At 48.6% G+C, this 21,553-nt stretch overlaps 1 protein-coding gene across 2 annotated transcripts; it reads right to left on the reverse strand.

Moving 5' to 3' along the window:
* Positions 1-1,972: 1,972 nt before the first annotated feature.
* On the reverse strand, positions 1,973-19,686 carry TRIM63 (tripartite motif containing 63). Of its 2 annotated transcripts, none has more exons than XM_088843670.1 (9): positions 19,383-19,686; positions 18,092-18,267; positions 14,909-15,077; positions 13,801-13,896; positions 12,396-12,629; positions 11,382-11,404; positions 10,927-11,051; positions 6,716-6,787; positions 1,973-5,657 (listed from the first exon to the last, which is right to left on the reverse strand). In XM_088843670.1, the coding sequence occupies exons 1-9, from the start codon at positions 19,539-19,541 to the stop codon at positions 5,647-5,649; spliced, it is 1,065 nt and encodes a 354-aa protein (XP_088699796.1). In that variant the 5' UTR covers positions 19,542-19,686; the 3' UTR covers positions 1,973-5,646. The 2 variants fall into 2 exon arrangements, with proteins under 2 accessions (XP_088699796.1, XP_088699798.1); XM_088843672.1 differs by having other exon boundaries at positions 2,347-5,657; positions 18,092-18,264.
* Between the last annotated feature and the right edge of the window lie 1,867 nt (positions 19,687-21,553).

Raw genomic sequence — 21,553 nt, forward strand, 5'->3', positions numbered from 1 at the left:
GCACAGTCTAAGTTTGTCATAGCTTTCCTGCCAACAAGCAATCGTCTTCTGATTTCATGGCTGCAGTCATGAAATCCACAGTAATCTTAAAGCCCATGAAGAGGAAATCTGTCACTACTTCCACTTTTTCCTCTTCTATTTGCCTTGAAGTAATGGGGCCAGATGCCATGATCTTAGTTTTTTTTTAATATTTAATTTTAAGCCAGCTCTTTCACCCTCCTTCACCCTTATCAAGAGGCTCTTTAGTTCCTCTTCGATATCTGCCATTAGAGTGGTCTTATGCACGTGTCTGAGGTTGTGGATGTTTCTCCCCCATCTTGACTCCAGCTTGTAGCTCATCCAGCCCGGCATTTCTCATGATGTGCTCAGCGTACAGGTTAAACAAACAGGGTGACAGCAGACAGCCCTGTCGTACCCCTTTCTCAATCTGGAACCAGTCAGGTGTTCCATACAGAGTTCTAAATGTTGCTTCTTGACCCGCATACAGGTTTCTTAGGAAACAGGTGAGATGGTCTAGTATTCCGATCACTCAAACAGCTTTCCACAGTTTATTATGATCCACACAGTCAAAGGCTTTAGTGTGACTGATGAAACAGAGGTAGATGTTTTCCTGGAATTCCCTAGCTTTCTCTGTGACCCAGTGAATGTTGGTAATTTGGCCTCTGGTTCCTCTTCCTTTTCTAAAGCCAGCTTGGACATCTGGAAGTTGTTGGTTCACATAATGCTGAAGCCTAGCATGCAAGATTTTAAGCATGACCTTACTAGCATGGGAGAGGAGTGTGATTGTCCGATGGCTAGCACATTCTTTTACTACCCTTCTTGGGAACTGGGGGGAGGTTTGACCTTTTCCAGTCCTGTGGCCACTGCTGGGTCTTCCAGATTTGCTGCCATATTGGATACAACACCTTGATGGCATCATCCTTTAGGGTTTTGAATAGTTCTACTGGAATTCCATTGCATCCACTAGCTTTATTAACAGCAGTGTTTCCTAAGGCCCACTTGACTTTGCTGTCCAGAATGTCTGGCTCTGGATGACTGACCACACCATCGTAGAAATCCGGTTCATTAAGATCTTTTGTGCACAGTTCTTCTGTGTATTCTTTCCATCTCCTCTTGTTCTCTTCAGCGTCTGCTGGGTCTCTACCGTTTCTGTCCTTTATTGTGCCCGTCTTGAGCGAAATATTCCTTGATATCTCCAATTTTCCTCAAGAGATCTCTAGTCTTTCCCCTTCTGTTGTTTTCTTCTAGTTTTATACACTGTTCAGTAAAGAAGGCCATCTTGTCTGTCCGTGCTGTTCTTTGGAACTCTGTGTTTAGTTGGCTATCCGTTCTCAGTCGTGTCCGACTCTATGCGACCCCGTGGACTGTAGCCTACCAGGCTTCTCCATCCATGGGATTCTCCAGGCAAGAATACTGGCGTGGGTTACCGTTTCCTTCTCCAGGGGATCTTCCTGACCCAGGGATCGAACCCAGGTCTTCCTGCATTGGAGGCAGACGCTTTAACCTCTGAGCCACCAGGGAAGCCCTTAGTTGGCTATACCTTTCCCTTTCTTCCCTGCTTTTTGCTTCACTTCTTTCTTTAGCTATTTTTATGGTATATTTTTAATGGTATAATGATTATGATTTTGAAAAGAACTTTTATCTAATGGGTCACATGATACCTGGAATTTGCCCTAAAATAATCACAGGGAGGAGAAGGAATAACGATAGAGAAGAAACAAGTATGTCAGTAACTGCTGAAACTGAGCAGTGAGTAAGGAAGGTATGTTACACTAGTCCCTGTACTTTTCTGTACATTTGAAATTTCCCAGAATTAAAGGTTTAGAGAAAAATAAACCTCTGGTGATTCTAATGCAGTCGCCAAAACTGTATTCAAGATTTATGGAATAACCCCTCTGAAGCCAATTTCTTTGCAGCATAATCTTAAACTTGTTTATTAGGAAGACTTCATACCACCTTTGGGTGTTCCGGTTTGCAAATGCCCTTTGTGTGGCAACTAGAGATTCCCTTGTCTGCAATATCAGATATCTCCCTGGAATTCACATTTCTGATTACAGAGCCTTGACTGCCCTCCCCCTGTCCCTCTGGTAAGTGACAAGGTAGTGGATAGATATACTTATCTCACACAGGATGTATGTGAGAACTCTGGGGAACTCTGGAGGTAGAATGTGGACTGGTTGTAACACTGATTTTTGTGATTTCAAGGAGATGAAAACTTCTCTCCTTCTGGCCTCAAATTCCTTCAGGCTTCTATAGGAGGATATTTTAGGACTATGAAAAATAAGTGTGGGATTGTCAAAAAAGGGTAGTAGCTACATCCAAGCAGGAGGAGGCAGACACACGAAGAGTCCCTAGGGGTTGGTAATGTTTCTTTTTTTTCTTTTATTCTATTTTTTTTTCTTTAATTGAAGTGCAATTGATTTACAGTGTTTCAGACATATAGCAAAGTGATTCAGTTAAACATACAATGTTCTATTTCCTGATCTGCTAAGTAACAGCAGCAGATTTCAGTATATAATAGTTTACATAACACTGAAATTAGTTATGTGCACTTCCGTGTGGTTTTTCTTATTGTTGTTATTAAGTATTTTATTTATTTGGCAGGACCGGGTCTTAGCTGTGGAACACGGGATCTTCAGTAGAGTGTGGGATATAGTTCCCCAACCAGGGATTGAACCGTGGTCCCCTGCATTGGGAACACAGAGTCTTAGCCACAGGACCAGCAGGGAATCCCTTTGTATGTAATATGTTACGCTTTTCTTAAAAACCTCTTGCTTCAGAACTTGAGAAAGGACTGGAAATGAAAGCAAAATTTGATTCCCTGAAATTCACAGGGATCAAGTTAGCCTTGGAAATAGTCCCAGAAGTGAAAATGGGCAGAGGTGTGAGGGTTTAAAGCATTTTCATAGGTTGAATTACACAGAAGGGCTAGTTCTGGAGGATGCCACATGAACGAGCAAGTTGGGAAATGCTGGGATCAACGTTCAATCCACCAAACAACATTCAGATCAGTTCAGTTCAGTTCAGTCATTCAGTCATGTCTGACTCTTTGCAACCCCACGGACTGCAGCACGCCAGACATCCCTGTCCATCACCAGCTCCTGGAGTTTACTCAAACTCCATTGAGTCGGTGATGCCATCCAACCATCTCATCCTCTGTCGTCCCCTTCTCCTCCCACCCCAAATCCCTTCCAGCATCAGGGTCTTTACAAATGAGTCAATTCTTTGCATCAGGTGGCCAAAGTGTTGGAGTTTCAGCTTCAACATCAGCCCTTCCAATGAATATTCAGGACTGATTTCCTCTAGGCTGGAACATCTTAAAATATAAGAGCTTTAAAGATCAGGTGGTATTCCAAACACCATGAACTTTATGGCATGACTGCACAGAGCCCTTAAGTTGCTACTGAGTTCTGAATGTCAAAAAGGGTAGGACGGACTCTGCAGCGTTCCTCAAATTCCTAAATCTTAAGGGCCTCAGACCCAGTTGACGCTCCTCCATCAGGCTGACTCAGCCTCACCTCTCTCCTAGCCCCTTGTTCCTGGAGAGCCTGATGTTGCTTCAGCCACAGTCATCATCTCATGCCCTAGCATAGGCGGCTGGCTTGGCCTTCCCTGGAGTAAATCTGGGCTCCAGCAGAGCCTCCGTGGTGACCACCATGGTGGGGGCAGCAGAAGCTCTAGCCCTCTAACCATAAGCCCTGTCAGATTTTGTTTTATTTTCTTTTTTGTAAAGCGAGTGCCTGACTTAAGCTCTGATTGCCATCCATTTTAAAAGAGGCAACCACTTTAAGGGGCCTATGTCTAGCAAACACCTTGGGCGCCTCTCCCCATTGAGATTCCTCTGTTTTCGCAATCTTAGTTGATTTAGCTAACTGACAATTTGGGTCACTCACTTTTTTTTTTTCTCTCTTCCCACACTTTAAAATCCCACGCTGATACTTTAAATTCATCAATAAAGAGTGAGCCTTCAAAACTCAAGGCCCCCACCCTCGACCCCAACAGAAGCCACAGACAGGCCCATGATTAATCCCTCCCTGTCTCCACCTGTGAACTCACGGCGTGGTATGCTGTGTAATGTCCAGATCTCGTAAGTAATAAACCTTTATTTTTTTAACTTTCCTGTTGCTTAGTACTTAAAAGTATCTTGAAATTAACAAGAATTACGAGGGCCAGTCTAACCACATTAGTCATTAATAAACTGAGACCAGCATAAAACCTACGCCCAACCCCACAAGACCTGGAGGCTCCTCTCACCACCTGCAGAGTCAGTCAGCTGACAGCCCTTGGGCATCTCCCACAGCTGCCCAAAAGGTCAAGTGACACAAGGGACCCTCGGGGCATTGACGCTCTGGGAGGCAAACTCCAATCCTAAGAGATGAGAGGTGAAAGAAGCCAGTAGACAAGTCTCCCCCTTCTTCCTACTGATGAACTGTTCAAGGCACATTGTTCTTTCTGCCCTGCTAGAAGCATCTCACATGCTTGAGCAAGCAGCCAGCTCTCTTGGTGAAGCTGTGGCCAGCTCGGTAATGTGATACTTTACATATTTGCTTTCCTCCCTAGTGGCTCAGCTGGTAAAGAATCTGCCTGCAGTGTGGGAGACCTGGGTTCAATCCCTGCGTTGGGAAGATCCCCTGGAGAAGGGAAAAGCTACCCACTCCAGTATTCTGGCCTGGAGAATTCCATGGACTGTATAGCCCACGGGGTCGCAAAGAGTCGGACACAACTGAGCGACTTCCACTTCCCTTCACTTTCTTGGCTTCCACTTCCCTTCACTCTGGCTGTCCTGGGAATGGAGCTGAACTGCTCACTCTTTGCCGCAGGCTGTGTTTTCTACAGAACCAGAGAACAAGGCATTGAATGAAATCTTTTCTGAAGGGTCCTGTCAGGGCCAGTTTTCCAAGGAGCTCTCACTGGGAAATGCCAGTTTGAAGGACAACTTGTTTGGTGGGATAGAAACTGGATTTTTGCCATTACTGTCTATTTCCTGCCCTACACTTCCTAGCATGCCTTCTGTCCATTTGCCCTTAACTCTCCTCACTGAAAAAAAAGGTTGAATGAAACCCCAGCTCTTTTAGTAATAATTAGAAGAAAGCGCTGTGCATTTATTAAAACAACATATAACACAAACTCGGTCGCCGTCCCTTATGTGGGGTATAGACACTGAAATACAGTACATTATCCTTTCCTGGACCTGTGAGTGCTACGAAGTCCTCCCACCAAGGAGAGGAAGTGGGCAACTGTATCAACCTGACTTCCTTCCCTTCTTTATAACAATCGCCAGTCACACAATGACCAGGCATTATCATACAAAAGTTCCTTTACAAAAAGCACCAAATTGGCATACATATACAAGTATACAAAAATCACATTTAAAAAATGTACAAAATATTCCATTTTGCACCAACGTAGAAAAGAATCCAGTGTGGTTATTTCAAGCACGTTTCCAATTCTGGTTTGCAACGCTGGACACAGCGGTGGGGTCCTACTCCTAGTTTCTGCTCTCTGAGCAGACAGAAGACACACCTCCCCATTGCCCCGCCAGGGGCCCTGACCCCTCCCACCCTGGGCCTGTCACTAAGGCAGCTGGGCCCATCCCCACCCTCCCCGGTCTCTCTGCATCTAGAGGGTCTCTCCCTTATCGTCTCCTTACTGGTGTCCTGAAAGAAAAAGACAAAGAAAAACAATGTGAGATGGGAACGCAGGAGGATCCAGGGCTTACCAAGCTGCGGGGAAAAAATGATCAAACCCCAACTCCTGCCTGGGCTTCCCTGGTGGCTCAGACGGTAAAGCGTCTGCCTACAATGTGGGAGACCTGGGTTCAGTCCCTGGGTTAGGAAGATCCCCTGGAGAAGGAAATGGCAACCCACTCCAGTACTCTTGCCTGGAAAATCCCATGGACAGAGAAGCCTGGCGGGCTACAGTCCACGGCGTTGCAAAGAATCAGACATGACTGAGTGACCGCTAATTCCTGCCTGACCTCTTCCTTTTAAAATGAAGATAGAATTTAGCTGCCTGAATGCTATGGATTGCAGATCCAATGCAAAAAAACTATAGACGGCTGAAAAATGAAAGTGTTAGTTGCTCAGTTATGTCCAACTCTTTTGTGACCTCATGGACTAGAGCCCAGCAGGCTCTGCTGTCCATGGGATTATCCAGGCAAGAATACTGGAATGGGTTGCCATTTCCTTCTCCCGGGGATCTTCCCGACCCAGGGATCGAACCCGGGTCTCCTGCTTACAGGCAGATTCTTTATCACTGAGCCACCAGGGAAGCCCCAGCATTGTTCACTCTTTCCAAATTTTCACAAGGTGGAAATCCAAATTCTTTATTGAAATCTTCTTTTAAAAAACAAAAGCTCCTTTTTAAAAAAAATCTACTAATTTAAAAAATGCTGACAACTAATTTTTAAAATTTTGAATATTGAGCCAAGCCTGCTTCATGAGTGCTCTCTCTGACTTCTGTTATACTGTGTCACTTTCCGTTTAGGAAGGTCATTTAGAGGCAAAGTGAGAACTCTTTATTATGAATAGTTGGGGGTACTTCTCTGAGAGAAAAGGGAACGGGATTTTACCTTAAAATCTCTTTGTAATTTTACCTTAAAAACTCTTTAAAAGGGTTTAAAACCCCAACTGGGGACCGGAAGCACCATCGCAGTGTCAGTAGGGGTCTCAAGTTGTCACTGAACAAATGAGTAAGTGGAGGTAGGGCATCTCACCTTCTTCCTTCCCCTCCGTGGACTCTTCCTCCTCATGATCTTCTTCTTCAATGAACTCCTCCTCATCCTCATCTGTGTGTGACGAAGAACAATTGCCTTAGGTTGGGGCTGGTGTCTCAAAGGAGAGGTTCAAGGGAGATCCAGGCTGGAGACACCCAGTTCAGTTCAGTTGATCAGTCGTGTCCAACTCTTTGCGACCTCATGGATTGTAGCACACCAGGCTTCCCTGTCCATCACCAACTCTCAGAATTTACTCAAACTCATGTCCATGGAGCCTGTGATGCCATCCAACCATCTCCCTCTCTGTCGGCCCCTTCTCCTCCTGCCTTCAATCTTTCCCAGCATTAGGGTCTTTTTCAAATGAGTCAGTTCTTTGCATCAGGTGGCCAAAGTATTGGAGTTTCCACTTCAGCATCAGTCCTTCCAATGAATATTCAGGGTGGATTTCCTTTAGGATTGACTGGTTGGATCTCCTCTCTGTCCACAGGACGCTCAAGAGTCTTCTCCAACACTGCAGTTCAAAAGCATCAATTCTTCGGCGCTCAGCTTTCTTTGTGGTCCAACTCTCACATTCACACATGACTACTGGAAAAACCATGGCTTTGACTAGATGGACCTTTGTTGGCAAAGTAGTATCTCTGCTTTTTAATATGCTGTCTAGGTTGGTCATAGCTTTTCTTCCCAGGAGCAAGCATCTTTTAATTTCATGGCTACAGTCACCATCTGCAGTGATTTTGGAGCCCCCCCAAAATAAAGCCTCTCACTGTCCAGTCAGGATCAAAGGGCCATGTGGTGACCTCAGGGGCCCGGGAGGTGATGGGCTTGTTCCTCCTTCCCGGCCCTCCTCCCGCCCCCGACACGCTCCAAGGCAGGGAGGCTCAAGACCTCCTTTGCTCCAGTAGCAGCAGCATCTCTTCCCTGATCTGCCTGTGACCAGAGGAGACCCTGGGAATGCATACCCAGACTGTGTGCCTCTGCACGCAGAGCATCATTAACTGGGAAAATACAGGGAAGTGTACTCCGGAAGGAATTTGCTCAGTCTTTGAAATCTGCTTGCCTCACACTCCTTGTCCAGTTTTCCCGCATTCCTTAGCCTACAGGGCCGTGAATACAGGGTGGGGAGCCCTTCAGGGGCCATCAGCTCACTAGTTGTCTGAAACTGAGCTCCAGATGGTGACTCTGGTGCAAGCTGTGTGCTCACTTTCCCGTCCTGGGGCCTTGCCTTCAAGCTCTACTCACAGGGGACAGGCCCCTTCCCCACCCCCTCTCTCAAGCCCCTTCTTTAAGCCTTTGGGTGCCCTGAAGGGGTCAGGACAGACTCACAGTATTTGTCAAGAGTATCTGGAGAGGGGCTTGAAAGAGTTAATTTCTCCTAACTGACAACTGGAATCTATGCATAACCAGAGGAATTGTGGTGTGGTGGTGGTTTAAACCATTATTACAATTAACTACTTATAGCAGCATTTGCTAAGAATTTACTATGTGCCAAGTGCTAACTTGTATTAAGGACTGTACACACATTGCCTCATACAATCCCCAGATGACCCTTGGTGGAACCTGCACTTACTGTCCATGTGGCCTCTGCAAGTCACTCATCTTTCCTTGGTTTCATTTTTTTAACTTTTTATTTTATATTGGAGTATAGCCAATTAACAACACTGTGATAGTTTCAGGTGGACAGCAAAGGGACTCAGTCGTATGTGGTCATGGATCCATTCTCCCACCTTTCCTTGGTTTTATTGCCTTGACTACAAAACGGAGATGACAAAAGAACCTCTTAAAGTTAGTGTATTAGACAACAGAATTCACATCCAGGGCTCAGTGGCCAGGACACAGAAAGTTCTCAATGAATGGTAGCCATGGGTATTCTCCCCGTTTACCCGTGAGGACACGGAGAGGCTCAGGGAGATTACTGAAGGCAGTGCAGGTATTCACAGCATCAGACTGCTCACACAGTGTGATCCAGTCTTGAATATCTTAGTTTAGGGAGGGTGGCTCCAGGGGATCTTCCCAACCCAGGGATTGAACCAGCATCTCCTGTACTAGTAGCCGAGTTCTTTACCACTAGCACCACCTGGGAAGCCCAGATGATCTACAGCCATGGATTTACCCAAGCCCATTGACACCTCCCTGGTGACTGGCAACTACCCTGGTGGCTCAGACAGTAGAGAATCTGTCTGCAATGCCAGAGACCCAGATTCTCCGGGTCGGGAAGATCCCCTGGAGAAGGAAATGGCAACCCACTCCAGTATTCTTGCCTGGATAATCCCATGGACAGCAGAGCCTGCTGGGCTATAGTTCTTGGGGTTGCAAAGAGTCGGACACGACTGAGCATCTAACACTTTCATTGACATCTCAGCTTTGGGAGGTGTGTCATCCTTACCCAAGAATAGAGTATATTTGGGCTTCTGAGAATGGATTTAACACTCCAGATTCTGAAAGCTTGCAGGCGAGCAGACGCAGGAGGTGCCAAGCTTTTCTTTCTCTTACAAGCCCATTCACAGCTCTTCCCTGCCCCTACACGACCCCTACCCCTCTTTCTTACTCTCAGCAGACCACTGGAGCATCACCTCTCACACAAAGGCAACAGTCAACAGAACTGGATCTGCCCTCACTCTCTTTGTTGCTAACTGTGAAACCTTGAGCGAACTATCAACATCTTCGTTCTTCATCTGGTTCCTCATGCTTTCTTATTATTTTTCCTTTATTATTGTTATAGCTATATTGTTACAGTTATTATAGGTATTCTGTGGAAAGTAATCACAGACAGAAGCAAGGACAGAATATAGATAAATTAAGGTGACTGAGTATCCAAGTTTACAGCAGTAGGAAGCCGAAGCTAAGACTAGATTTAGGCAATCACTAGTAGAAGGAAATGGCAACCCACTCCAGTGTTCTTGCCTGGAGAATCCCAGGGACGGGGGAGCCTGGTGGGCTTCCGTCTGTGGGGTCACACAGAGTCGGACACGACTGAAGTGACTTAGCAGCAGCAGCAGCAGTATATGTCGAGTACCTTACAGAGGCCTCTGAATCAACGTCTTATTTGATGCACAGCATCATTCGGTGGTCATTATCAGTAGGCCCATTTGTAACCTAAGTTTAAAGTGAGGAAATGAAGCTCAGAGAGGTGGAGGGAACCATCAAAATGCCACATAAGATAAGAAATGGGAGAACTGGGTGGTTCAGTGGTAAAGAATCCACCTGCCAATGCATGGAACACCGGTTCCATTCCTGGTCTGGAAAGAGTCCACCTGCAGGAGGATAACTAAGCCTGTGCACCTCAACTACTGCCGCCAGCGTGCCCTGGAGCCAGTGCTCCAAAACAAGAAAAGTCCGTGCACTGTAACTCGAGAAAGCTCGCACACAGCAACAAAGACCCAGTGAAGCCAAAAGTAAATTAAAAAAATAGAAGTAGCAGAACCAGATTTGATCTTAGGTCTGCCTGATTTTATGAAGTTAAAAGACGCTTGCTCCTTGGAAGAAAAGCTGTGACAAACCTAGACAGCATACTAAAAAGCAGAAACATTACTTTACCAACAAAGGTCCATCTAATCAAAGCTATGGTTTTTCTAGTAGTCATGTATGGGTGTGAGAGTTGGACCATAAAGAAGGTTGAGTGCTGAAGAATTGATGCTTTTGAACTGTGGTTTTGGAGAAGACTCTTGAGAGTCCCTTGGACTGCAAGGAGATCCAACCAGTCCATCCTAAAGGAGATCAGTCCTGAATATTCATTGGAAGGACTGATGCTGAAGCTGAAACTCCAATACTTTGGCCACTTGATGTGAAGAACTGACTCATTAGAAAAGACCCAGATGCTGGGAAAGACTGAAGGCAGGAGGAGAAGGGGACGATAGAGGATGAGATGGTTGGATGGTATCACCAACTTGATGGATGTGAGTTTGAGCAGGCTCTGGGATTTGGTGATGGTCAGGGAAGCCTGGTGTGCTGCAGTCCATGGGGTTGCAAAGAGTCGGACACGACTGAGTGACTGAACTGAACTGAACTGACCTGCCTGATTCCAAGTTGCCTTGTTATTTCTATCACCCCAAGTTCCTCCCTGTAGCAGACCCATATATAATTTATTGAGCTGGGCTCATCCTGAAGTTGACTGTACAAGTTTGATGGATGTCTGGGTATGTTTGGCAGTGTATCTTCCTCCACGTGGGGCTCAGTGGGAGGGAGACTGACTTCCAGGGGAAATAACCCCTTACCTGTCCCAAAGTCGATGGTCCTCAGGGTGTCAGCTATGTGCTCCAAGTCCAAAGTAAAGTAGTCCATGTTTTCAAAGCCCTGCTCTATCTTCCCCAGCTGGCAACCCTTGGAAGCTTCCACAATGCTGTGGGGGAGAGAGAACACCAGGGAGGGGCACAGTGAGATTTCTGGTCCCAGAGAAGGAAGGAGGTGTTTTAGCTCCAACTTACACCAGGGCACATGCTTGTGTCCACACCCAGACCTTGCACCCAGAGGCTTCCCTGGAGGGTGGAGTATTTCCCTCGGGTCACAAGCAGAATAGATGTCTAAGACAGCAGGGATGCAAAGGCTTGGAACACTAGCCCAGGGGAAGACTCTCCCATCAGAACTAATGCAAAGGAGGAGGCCTTCTGAATATGTCAGAGGCCCTGAGGGGAACTGGAGCCTTGACTCATAGCCCTGGGGAGACACTGACCTTCTGATGAGCTGCTTAGCACTCTGTGGGGGAAGAGAAAGAGCAAAGGGTTAGAACTAGAGAAAGGGGAGCCTCAGGAAATCAGCAAAACTGGTGACCAGGCACTGCGGATGCGCACTTGGTGTCATCCCCTTGCCCAGTTTGACCTGTTCATTGGCTTCAGCCAAACAGAACTTGGATTTTCCCTCTGTCCATGGTCTGCTCAGGCCTTGGTCATTATCCTAGGACCCTCCCGTTGTGGCAGAAAGCTTGGATTCTAGGATTATTCATCTAAGCACTCTTAAACACGGAAATCCCCAAGATGAGAATCATATTCTAATCACCTGTTTATACCCTATGTCTAGCACAAAGCCCGGCCCACAGTATGTGCTTAGGAAATTTTTATTGAACTTAACTCTTCCTTACAAAATCTTACAGCTGATCCCTTCACATTTCCCCCAACAAGCTCTTCTAGAGTAGGGCTGTCTTTTTCATCTGTCTCTCCATCTCAGCAGCTGGCCTACAGCAGGTGCTCAGTTAATAGCCTCCACATGGGCACTGTATTTTGCAGCTTGCAAAGTCATTTCACAAGCATCCTTTTATTTGATCCTTATAAAATCAGTCGAGAGGAAGGGAGAGAGGAATTGTTACATGCTCACTATGCAGATAGGGGCTTCCTGGGTAGCTCAACTGGTAAAGAATCTGCCTGCAATGCAGGAGACCCGGTTCGAATCCTGGTTGTGAAAATCCCTTGGAGGAGGGCATGGCAATCCACTCCAGTACTCTTGCCTGGAGAATCCCTATGGACAGAGGAGCCTGGCGGGCTACAGTCCATGGGGTCACAAAGAGTTGGACACGACTGAGAAACTCAGCACAGCACCTACAGATGAGGAGATTGAGTCTTTAAATATGAATGAGCTTAAAATAACTTCCACAAAGGCATAGTCTTTGGTGATCAGTGATGGAGCCCAACTTGCCCCTTGGAGCTGCTGAGTTGAAGTGCCCACACCCCCACACCCTCCCAGGACTGCTCACCAAGAGGAAGATGGCGCCACCGGGCTCGTCCAGAGACTGGATGGCTGTCTCCACCAGCTTGGTGGACTTCTCCAGTTGCTCCCGGTACTGCTGGATGAGGGCCTCGAGGAAGCCGAGCTTCTCCTCCTGCTCCCGCGTGATCTGCTGCAGCAGCTCGCTCTTCTTCTCGTCCAGGATAGAGTACAGCACATCAAACTTCTGGCTGAGTTCTTCTTTGACCTGGTGACTGTTTTCCTGGGGACACAGATCTCCGAGTCACGTCCTGCAGTTCCTCCTTCCTATCCCCCACCCTTCCTTCCTGGGATGGGTGTGCTAGGAATGAAGAGTCTAAAGCTGGAAGAGATTTACCACACCCCCATTTTGCAGAACACGAAACAAAGCCTTAGCCAGGAGAAAGCATTTGCTAGGGTTTGCCATCAACGTTGGGAGACTGGCGTTGTAGAGAAAGCTACACCTTTTCTCAAAAGTGGGTCAGGCGGGATGACATATGTGGGCCTCCTGTGTGCCCCCAAGTCACACTCTTTCTCCACTTTAGGACCAAGACCAGATTTAGGAAACTCTGCATCATTTGGTCCCCAGAGAAGTGGAGAAGCAGCCCCCCCACCGCCCGCAATGGTATCCACATTGAGGCTCCCTGCTGTCCAACACTGACTCTACATTTTCATTTTCTTACCTGTAAACTGGATATAATAGTAGCATCTCATTAGACTGGGGGCCCCTCGTGGATAATAACAAGGTCCTTCTTCCTTCTCTGAACCTATACTCACACAACTCTATCCATCAGAAATACACTGATCACTCCCACCCCTCCATGTCATTCCCAGGTCTCCACCTCAAGGGGAGATGAAAAATCATGGATGCTTCTGCAGGAATAGAAAAGAGTCCTCTGACTCTACAGTCCTGCTCCTCAGAGTGTGGTCCATGGACAAGCAACTTGGGCAAATCCTGGGAGCTTGTTAGAAAAGCACAATCTCGTGCCTCCTTCTAGACCTACTGAATCAGAACTTGAATTCTAACAAAATCTCAGGGTGATTTCAAGTTTCCCATTAAAGTCTGAGAAGCTTTAGTGTACAGCACACTGGAGAACAATGCTCTAAGAGCTACTAGTTCTTAGGATTACTAGTTCCCTGAATAAACGCTGGGAATGATTGAAGGGGACACTGCCTGAAGTCAGGGAGCCGGTCTGTCTTCCTCGCCACCCCATCCTCAGCATCTTTGGCAGAGCCTGGTACCCAGCTGTCCTCAGGAAGCTTTGGTGAGTGAATGGATAAATGGATTAGTCATTCCCTCCCCAACCATCCCTGTGTGAACACTCCAGGCTCCAGCCTCCACGGGGAAGCCAACCCGGTGACCAGGTTGCCCTGGGAGGCTTCAAACCCCCAGGCCCAGCTATGCTTCCCCTCACCTTGGTCACTCGACAGGAGTCCTCCAGCTGAGTGATGATGGTCTGCACCCGGTCGTTCCCTGCCACCAGCATGGAGATACAGTTACTCAGCTCAGTCTAGATGGGGGGTGGGGAACAGGAGAGGAGAGACAAAAATAGTCTCAGGGCCTACCTTCATGGGAGTGGCAGCAACACAGCACCCTCACTCCCTTCTCTGCTAGAAAGAGCCTCTTTCTGGGGTGCAGCTCAGGTCCAGAGCAGAGAACACCAGAGGGACACTGCATCCCTCATATCACAGTGGGGGCACAGAGAGGGGAAGTGAGCGGCCCCAAATGCACAGCAATGTGCTCAAGGAGGGGCTTGTTTCTAGGAATGAAGGGGTCCAGGAAAACAAAATAGTTGGAGAATTCTAGAAGAGAAAGATCAAGAGAGGAGAGGAAGGAGGGGAGGAAAGAGTACAGAAAGGGGCTGTTGTTGTTGCTTAGTCAGTAAGTCATGTCCCACTCTTTTGCAATCCTAAGTCGTGTCTGACTCTTTTCCGTTTCTAAGGACTGTAACCCACCAGGCTCCTCTGTCCATAGGATTTCCCAGGCAAGAATACTGGAGTGGGTTGCCATTTCCTTCTCCAGGAGATCTTCCCAGTCCAGGGATTGAATCTGTGCCTCCTGCATTGGTGGGTGAATTCTTTACCACTGAGTCAGCTGGGAAGCCACAGCTTATTGCATGTACAGGGTGGTGGGGCTCTCACAGGCCCAGGGACCCAGGGAGAAGGCTGCCTCTTGCTGCAGGGGGATCTGGGGAGAGGTGACCAGCAGAGGAAGAGGCAGCAGGGGCCCAAACTACACTAGGTTATAAAAGTCATGGCTGAGAGGACCCAGGTGACCTGGCCCTGGGATCTGGTCTCTCCCTTGGGGCCGCACCCAGGTGACCTCAAGTGGCTCTAAGTATAACTCATGAGCTCATCCATCTCCCAAGGAAGGCAAGGGTGGTTCTCCCTGAGGCCTGGGACGTCCCTCCGGGGGACTATTCCTGAAAGGCCGGCTCAGCAGATCTACGGGGATCAAGTCCGCATCCTGAATCATCTGTCCAGCGGGCTTGGGCTGGGGGTGGGAGTCGCTCAGGCCAGTACCTTCTGTCCCTGGAAGACACTCTGCAGCGGGGCCACCTCGCAGGCCTTGTGGGCTCCAAACACCTTGCACATGGAGCACGTGGGCACCTCACACGTGAGGCAGTAGATGTTGATTTTCTCATCTTCATGCTCCTTGCACATGGGGTGGCTGCCCTTCTGCAGCGGCCGGCTGAAATGGAGAAGAGTCATCAGTCACGAGGTGGGGTCTCAAATCCCTGTCTTCCCCTGCAGTCCAAGGAGCCCCCCACCCCACCTCATATCTACAACCCGAGCTCTCAGAGGTTGGCTGTCCTGAATCCTTTTCTTTTCATTCTCTGAGGGCCCAGAACCAGGGAAGCCAATGACACCAAGACTAGGATTCAAACTCCAGTGATGGAGTTGGCCCAGGCCTGGCCAGTGCAGGACATGGAAAAAGTTGTAGGATCCCAGAGTCATTTTGAGATGTTCTGGAAAAGAGGAAACTGGGTCCCAGAAAGGTGAATGGACTTGCCCAAGGTCGCCCAGCAAGTCAGGGCAGGGGAGGCTAAGGTTCATTTGTTCTAATTATAGTCCCCAGGCTCTTGGTTACAGCAGGTTGGGCTTCCAACAAAGCAATTTATATTCATGGCCTCACTGAATTCTATATTTAATCCACCAGACTGTAATCTCCATCGAAACAGGGAAACTTGCCTGTTGTCTTCAGCCCTAAATCTGCAGTGTACAGTGCCTGACATGGAGAAGGTGGTGATTAAATACAGGTGGAAAGAATACATCAGTAAGCATGCCATGAAGATGTACCAAGGCTCTGAGAAGGAGGTGGTATGTGTGCCCCAAGTCACTCAGCTAAAGCAGAGGCAGCCCAGGGCCATCCAATGGCCCAGCACAAGCCTCAATTTCCAACCTGAGAGTCTTTTCAGGATCCAGACTTGCTTCTTTCTCTTTCTTCGCAAACACACACTCTTAGGATGACTTTCTCCCTTTGTCTCTCTCCTCTTAGGGCCTCTGGCATTTATCTATGGTTCTCTCAGGGTCACTTCCTCCCTGGGATTTAATTTTTTAGTCTAGGTTTTACCGCCCCGGCTAACTCTACACTCATCTAGAGTCAACAGTGTGTCTACGTCATCTCTGATTTCCCAGCCCCTAACACAGCAGTGTGTGTGTGCTCGGTCACTTAGTCATGTCTGACTCTTTGCGACCCCATGGACTGTAGCCCACCAGGCTCCGCTGTCCGTGGATTTCTCCAGTCAAGAATACTGAAGTGGGTTGCCATTTCCTTTTCCAGGGGATCTTTCCAACCCAGGGATTGAACCCGTATCTCCTGTGTCTCCTGCATCGACAAGCAGATTCTCGACCACTGAGCGATGGCAGGCAGGTCATCAATGGTGACTACTTCCCATCAGGCCAGTGCCTCACCTCCAAACAGCCATGCACAACTGACCACACCCAGGGCATTACTGTCCCCTCAAGATCGTTAAATAAGCTCCTTTTCAGACTTGTCTTCCCGGGGTCCCCCATGTTGGCAGGGCTCTCCCTTTGCCACCTGTCTCTGCCCTCTGGGAAGGGAGCTCTGAGGTGACAGCAGGTGCAGAGGTGAGGCACGATCCTGCGGTCTGGTGCCTGTGTCCCCCCTCATCCCAGATGCCCGTCCTCCCAGCCCCGGGCACCAGCATCAGGGTTCAAGTCCACACTATTCTGTCGCTTCCTCATGGTGACCTTGGACAAGTGATTTCACCTCTCTGAGCCCTGGTTTCACCCCCAAGCTACTGGGATCATGGCAGGAGTTCTCTGTGATGAATGTGCAGTGCCTGGCATGGAGCAGACCCTCAATAACTATCGTCATCATTCAGTTCTGGGAAAAGGCCTGGAAGGGTTCAAACACAACTTCCTCTTCCTAGGTTGACTCTGGGTGGGCTGTTATTTTGGTGCAGTATTGATTTTATTATGATCATTATCATGATCATGATCAACAACAAAATTGCACTTTTGTAGTGTGGAACTCCGGCAACATGAGAGGCAGGAGCAGTTAAAAATGTTCACCATGGAGTCAGTCAGGCTCCCTCTCAGCTTCACCACTTGCTAGCTGAGTGGCCTCGGACAAACCTCTGAGTCTCCATTTTCTCATCAGAAAATGCGGGTAAAAATGGCTTAAAGGATTACTGTGGGAATTAAAATGGGGATAATGCATGGAAAATGCTTAGTGCAGCACTGCACACGGTGGAAGCTCAATAAATACTTGCCATCTTTAACACTTCCCATCAGCATCCTGTTTGATAGTCACAATAACGAATCTTACTGTCCGTTTCTAGAGACAGAGGAAATAGAGGGCCAGAGACTGATCCAAGACCCTACAGTGCCTGAGTAACAGAGCCAGAGTAGCAGACACAGTTCTCTGGTTAGAGCTTTCTCAAACAAGGACTAGTCTGTTGACTTTTGGGGCACAGGACACTGCCTGCAAGCACGTATTTGGTGAGGGTTTGGGACCGCAAGGGCCATGAGGTCAGCAGCCTCTTGTCAGGACATGCTGATCAGTAAAGATCTCCTTGGTAGCTGTCTCTCTCCCCAACATGGCACAGCCTCCACCAGGCACAAATTCTGCCCAAGAATGAGTGGCTGTTTCACAAACAGGGAGACTTGGAGCTAGATGGGCTGGGCTGGGTCCCAGCAATTCTCCTTCTCAGCTGCGAAACTCTGGGTAAGTGATTTTACCTCTTTGAGCCTCAGCTTCCCCCTCCATGAAATAGGGATGATGAAAGCCATGCTAATCCACAGAACTGCTGTGAAGCAGCAGCAGGAAGCATTCCTGGTGTTTGGCACTGTTGTTATCAATATAGAGAAACTGGCTTTGTTCTCACTGGGCGCTTTCTCTGCTCATCAGGGACACTTAACTGGCCCCAGTGGCTCCCTCTCCCTCACTCTCCCCCTCACATCTCATCTGTCCCCTGATTTTGGTCTCAGTATCTTTCAGGAGGACAGCCTGATGTCTGGGTCCTCTACCGTTCACTGGATGACGCCGAGAGCCAGGGCTGGGGATAAGATGAGCCTCTGTTCATGTCTAAGGGAGATGGCTGTCTGGACTAACTGGCATATCTCTTCCAGCTAGGGAACTGGATCCAGAGCAGGTGAAGGAGGATGGGGCCCCAAAGCGCTGGACTCTGAGGATGGGCCGAGGCAGGGGGATGACCTCCCCGTGAAGGGAGCACTGACCTGGAGCACTCCTGTTTGTAGATGTCAATGATGTTCTCCACCAGCAGATTCCGCTGCAGGCCGTACACTCCGTGGCGATCCATGATCACCTCGTGGCGGCAGGAGGGGCAGCGGAAACGGCCTCCAGACATGGCTGCGGAGCCAACCCGGCCGGTCCAGTAGGGATTGGCAGCCTGCTGGCAACAGGGGCGGAGGTGAGTCCTGGGCTCCCTCCTTGGCTCCTTCCCTTGCTGACCTCCAACTGTCTTCCCCATTGATCACCACCACCATTCTCATCAAACCACATGACTTAAAGCTTCCCCTCGGCTCAGACCGGTAAAGTTTCTGCCTGTAGCGCTGGAGACCTGGGTTCAATCCCTGGGTTGGGAAGATCCCCTGGAGAAGGAAATGGCAACCCACTCCAGTACTCTTGCCTGGAAAATCCCATGGATGGAGGAGCCTGGCAGGCTACCGTTAATGGGGTTGCAAGGAGTTGGCCACAACTGAGCAACTTCACTTTCTTTCTTTATATGAGGGAGCCAGCCCACTTACACAGGGAGCATCTGAGAAGCAACTAAGGAATCAACAGGTTTGGAGGTCAGCAGACTGAGGCTCAAGTCACAGTAATTCTCGGAATGACTTTGGGTGAGCAACCTTTTCTCACCAAGCCTCGGTTTGTCCATTCATGAAATGGGTGTGTAATTAGAGCCAGCTCCTAGAGTTGCTGCTTTAAAGAAAAAATAGAGAACATTCTATAAAGTGCTTCTGGGGAACTTTGAGGCCTTTCTCCCAGCCAGGATGGACACCCACTCCCATTCTTTTCTTAAGGAGATGAAGCTCCTCCTGCCCCCCGTTATAGGAAACAGTTTCACGGGGAAGATGCTTCTACTGTCCAGTGCCTCTCAGCCACCCTCCTCCTAAAGATCCGGGCCCCCTGCCACCACGGAGCTGGCTCCAGCCCCTGGGGTCTGGTTTCTCTCTCCTTTCTGCCTGCCTCTCCCACTTATCACTTGAGGCATTTGACTCCTGACTGGAGAATCAACTGCGGCGCTCAGGATGGGGTGGGGTAGCTGCAGGCAGGGTGGGGAGGGGACGAGTGCGTCATGGCGAAGGAATGGGTCCGCCAGAGCCGCCTCCCCAGCCCCGTCAACCCCTTCCAGAGACTTCGGCAGGGGTTCACTTCAGAGGGGGAAGAAAACAAGCCCAGTTTGGAAGGGTTCTGGATTAAGAGAGAAGTTTTCTTTTAGCTTTCATCACAGGAAGACTGAGTAGCTGCCCGGAGCCCCAGTTCTATGCCAGGCCCAGCACTGACCTGGAAGATGTCGTTGGCACATTTCCGGCAGAGGTTGTGCTGGCACGGCAAGATGACCACCGGTTTGGTAAACATCTCCAGGCAGATGGGGCAGATCAGCTGCTTCTCCAGGTTCTCCATGGGGTTTCCATCTTGGATCAGGCTCGACTTATAATCCATGTTGTCTTGGGGACAGACGTGGGACCCACCTGGCTGCCTCCTTCTCCTGCCTTTCTCTAAGCAGACCTGGGGGTCTTTGTCACAGAATACCTGCCGAGAGCCTCTTTGCCTTCCTCTCCTGGCGCCCAAATTCTGCCTTGGTCTGAGGCCCCTCTGATATTTATAGCTGCGCCCTGGTCACATGAGCCCCAGGAGGAGACCAGCTGAGCATTCCGGTGCCAAGTGGCTGGTGAAGCTTGAGTTTCCTCCAGGCCTGAAAGACCAACCCTCTCAGATCACATGTAAGGATGAGCAGTCGCTGTTCCCTTGGGACGGGGGTCGTAAACAAGAACAGCTTGTTCGTGGGCAGGCTTGGGGCAGGACTGGTACCCAGAGTTTCCTCCAAAACTTAGTCTCCTCCTACAGCAGGCTGGTAAGGAGTGAGGGGGCCACTGGGATTTGTGGGATTAACAGCCACTGCGCTCTCACTATCCTAAATAAATCCATCCCCTCCTCTGGAGTCCTGGGCAACTCCCCAGATAAGGCCTACCCCTGAGCAGAGCATGTTGCTAAAGACCCTGAGATGTCCCCAACCAGAGCTAGCCCATCCCTCCATCTCTTGGCCACTAATTCCATTTTTTTTTCTTTTTCTTTCTGGATCGCATGTAGGCTCTTAGTTCCTCAACCAGGGATCGAACCCACACCCCTTGCAGTGGAAGCTAGATTCTTAACCACTGGACCTCCAGGGAAGTCCCTAATTCCATTTTAATACAAGGGTTCCTTCCCTTGATACAGAGTCTGTTTCCTCATTTTATAGATTTTGACACTGAGGTTTAAGAAGAAAAGGATCTTATTCAAAGTGATTTGGGGAGTAAGTGGCAAAGCCACGAATCTTATTCATTCATCAGATACTGAGCAAACAACAGTGACAATCTATACATCAGGCAACAAAGAGAGAGATAAATGAGTAATCCTTTTCCCTGCCCTAGGAAACTCACAGGCTAGGAAGGGAGACAGACACAAATAACTATCATGTAGTGCCCCGAAGCACTATGTACCCACTTAGACATTATCCAGATGTTCCCCTGTGCTTTCTGCACAAATTAAAATTTTTCTCCACATCCTTCTGGACCATCTTCCATGTTGGCTGGTAGAAGTCATTGTTGTTCAGTGGCAAAGTCAAGTCTACTCTTTGTGATCCCATGCACTGCAGCACGTCAGGCTTCCCTGGCCTTCACTATCTCCCAGAGTTTGCTTAAACTCATGTCCATTGAGTCAGTGATACCATCCAACCATCTCATCCTCTGTCATCCACTTCTTCTCCTGCCCTCAATCTTTCCCAACATTAAGGTCTTTTCCAATGAGTCAGTTCTTCGCATCAGGTGGCCAAAGTATTGGAGCTTTGGCATCAGTCCTTCCAATGAATATTCAGGACTGATTTCCTTTAGGATGGACTGGTTTGATCTCCTTGCAGTCCAAGGGACTCTCAAGAGTCTTCTCCAGCACCACAGTTTGAAGTCATTAGAGCAACTCTAATGTCTTTAAGGTAGAATGTCATGCAAAGGGGCATGGGTTTAAGGTGCTGGTATGAGAGTGGGAGCACTATCACTGGGCCCCAGGATGAGCCTAAAAGTCTATAGAACCTACAAGAGGAGTATCCAGGATCCCACGAAGAAGGGGCAGCAGGAGAACAAGTTTGATGACCTCAGCCTAGAGAGGAGTGGATGGTTGAAGCCCTGAGATAAGGCCTAGTGAGTAGCAAGGACAGAGAAGCCAACCTTGTGATGGGAGGGAATGGGAAGGAGAATAAGAGGGGCAATCTCTCACAGAAAGAGGAGGAGTCTTAGAGGACAAGGAGTGGGAGATTTTTTTATTTGGCTGTGCTAAGCCACAGTTGCAGCATGCAGGATCTTTAGCTGTTGCACATGGGATCTAGGTCCCTGATCAGGGATTGAACCCGGGGCCCATGCATTTGGAGTGTGGAACCATAGCCACCGGACCACCAGGCAAGTCCCAGGAATGGGCACCTTCAA

Source organism: Moschus berezovskii, chromosome 2, assembly GCF_049115385.1.
Source record: "Moschus berezovskii isolate FMDL1 chromosome 2, NW_MosBer_1.0, whole genome shotgun sequence".
In the NCBI taxonomy this organism is placed as follows: domain Eukaryota; kingdom Metazoa; phylum Chordata; class Mammalia; order Artiodactyla; family Moschidae; genus Moschus; species Moschus berezovskii.

Excerpts from the sequence above, each read along its gene's own strand:
- TRIM63 (XM_088843670.1), bottom strand. The coding sequence starts at position 19,541 with ATGGATTATAAGTCGAGCCTGATCCAAGATGGAAACCCCATGGAGAAC. Across the intron at positions 11,052-11,381 it reads GCTAAGCAGCTCATCAGAAG|CATTGTGGAAGCTTCCAAGG; the intron begins GTCAGTGTCTCC and ends TCTCCCCCACAG. Across the intron at positions 6,788-10,926 it reads GACCATCGACTTTGGGACAG|ATGAGGATGAGGAGGAGTTC; the intron begins GTAAGGGGTTAT and ends CGTCACACACAG.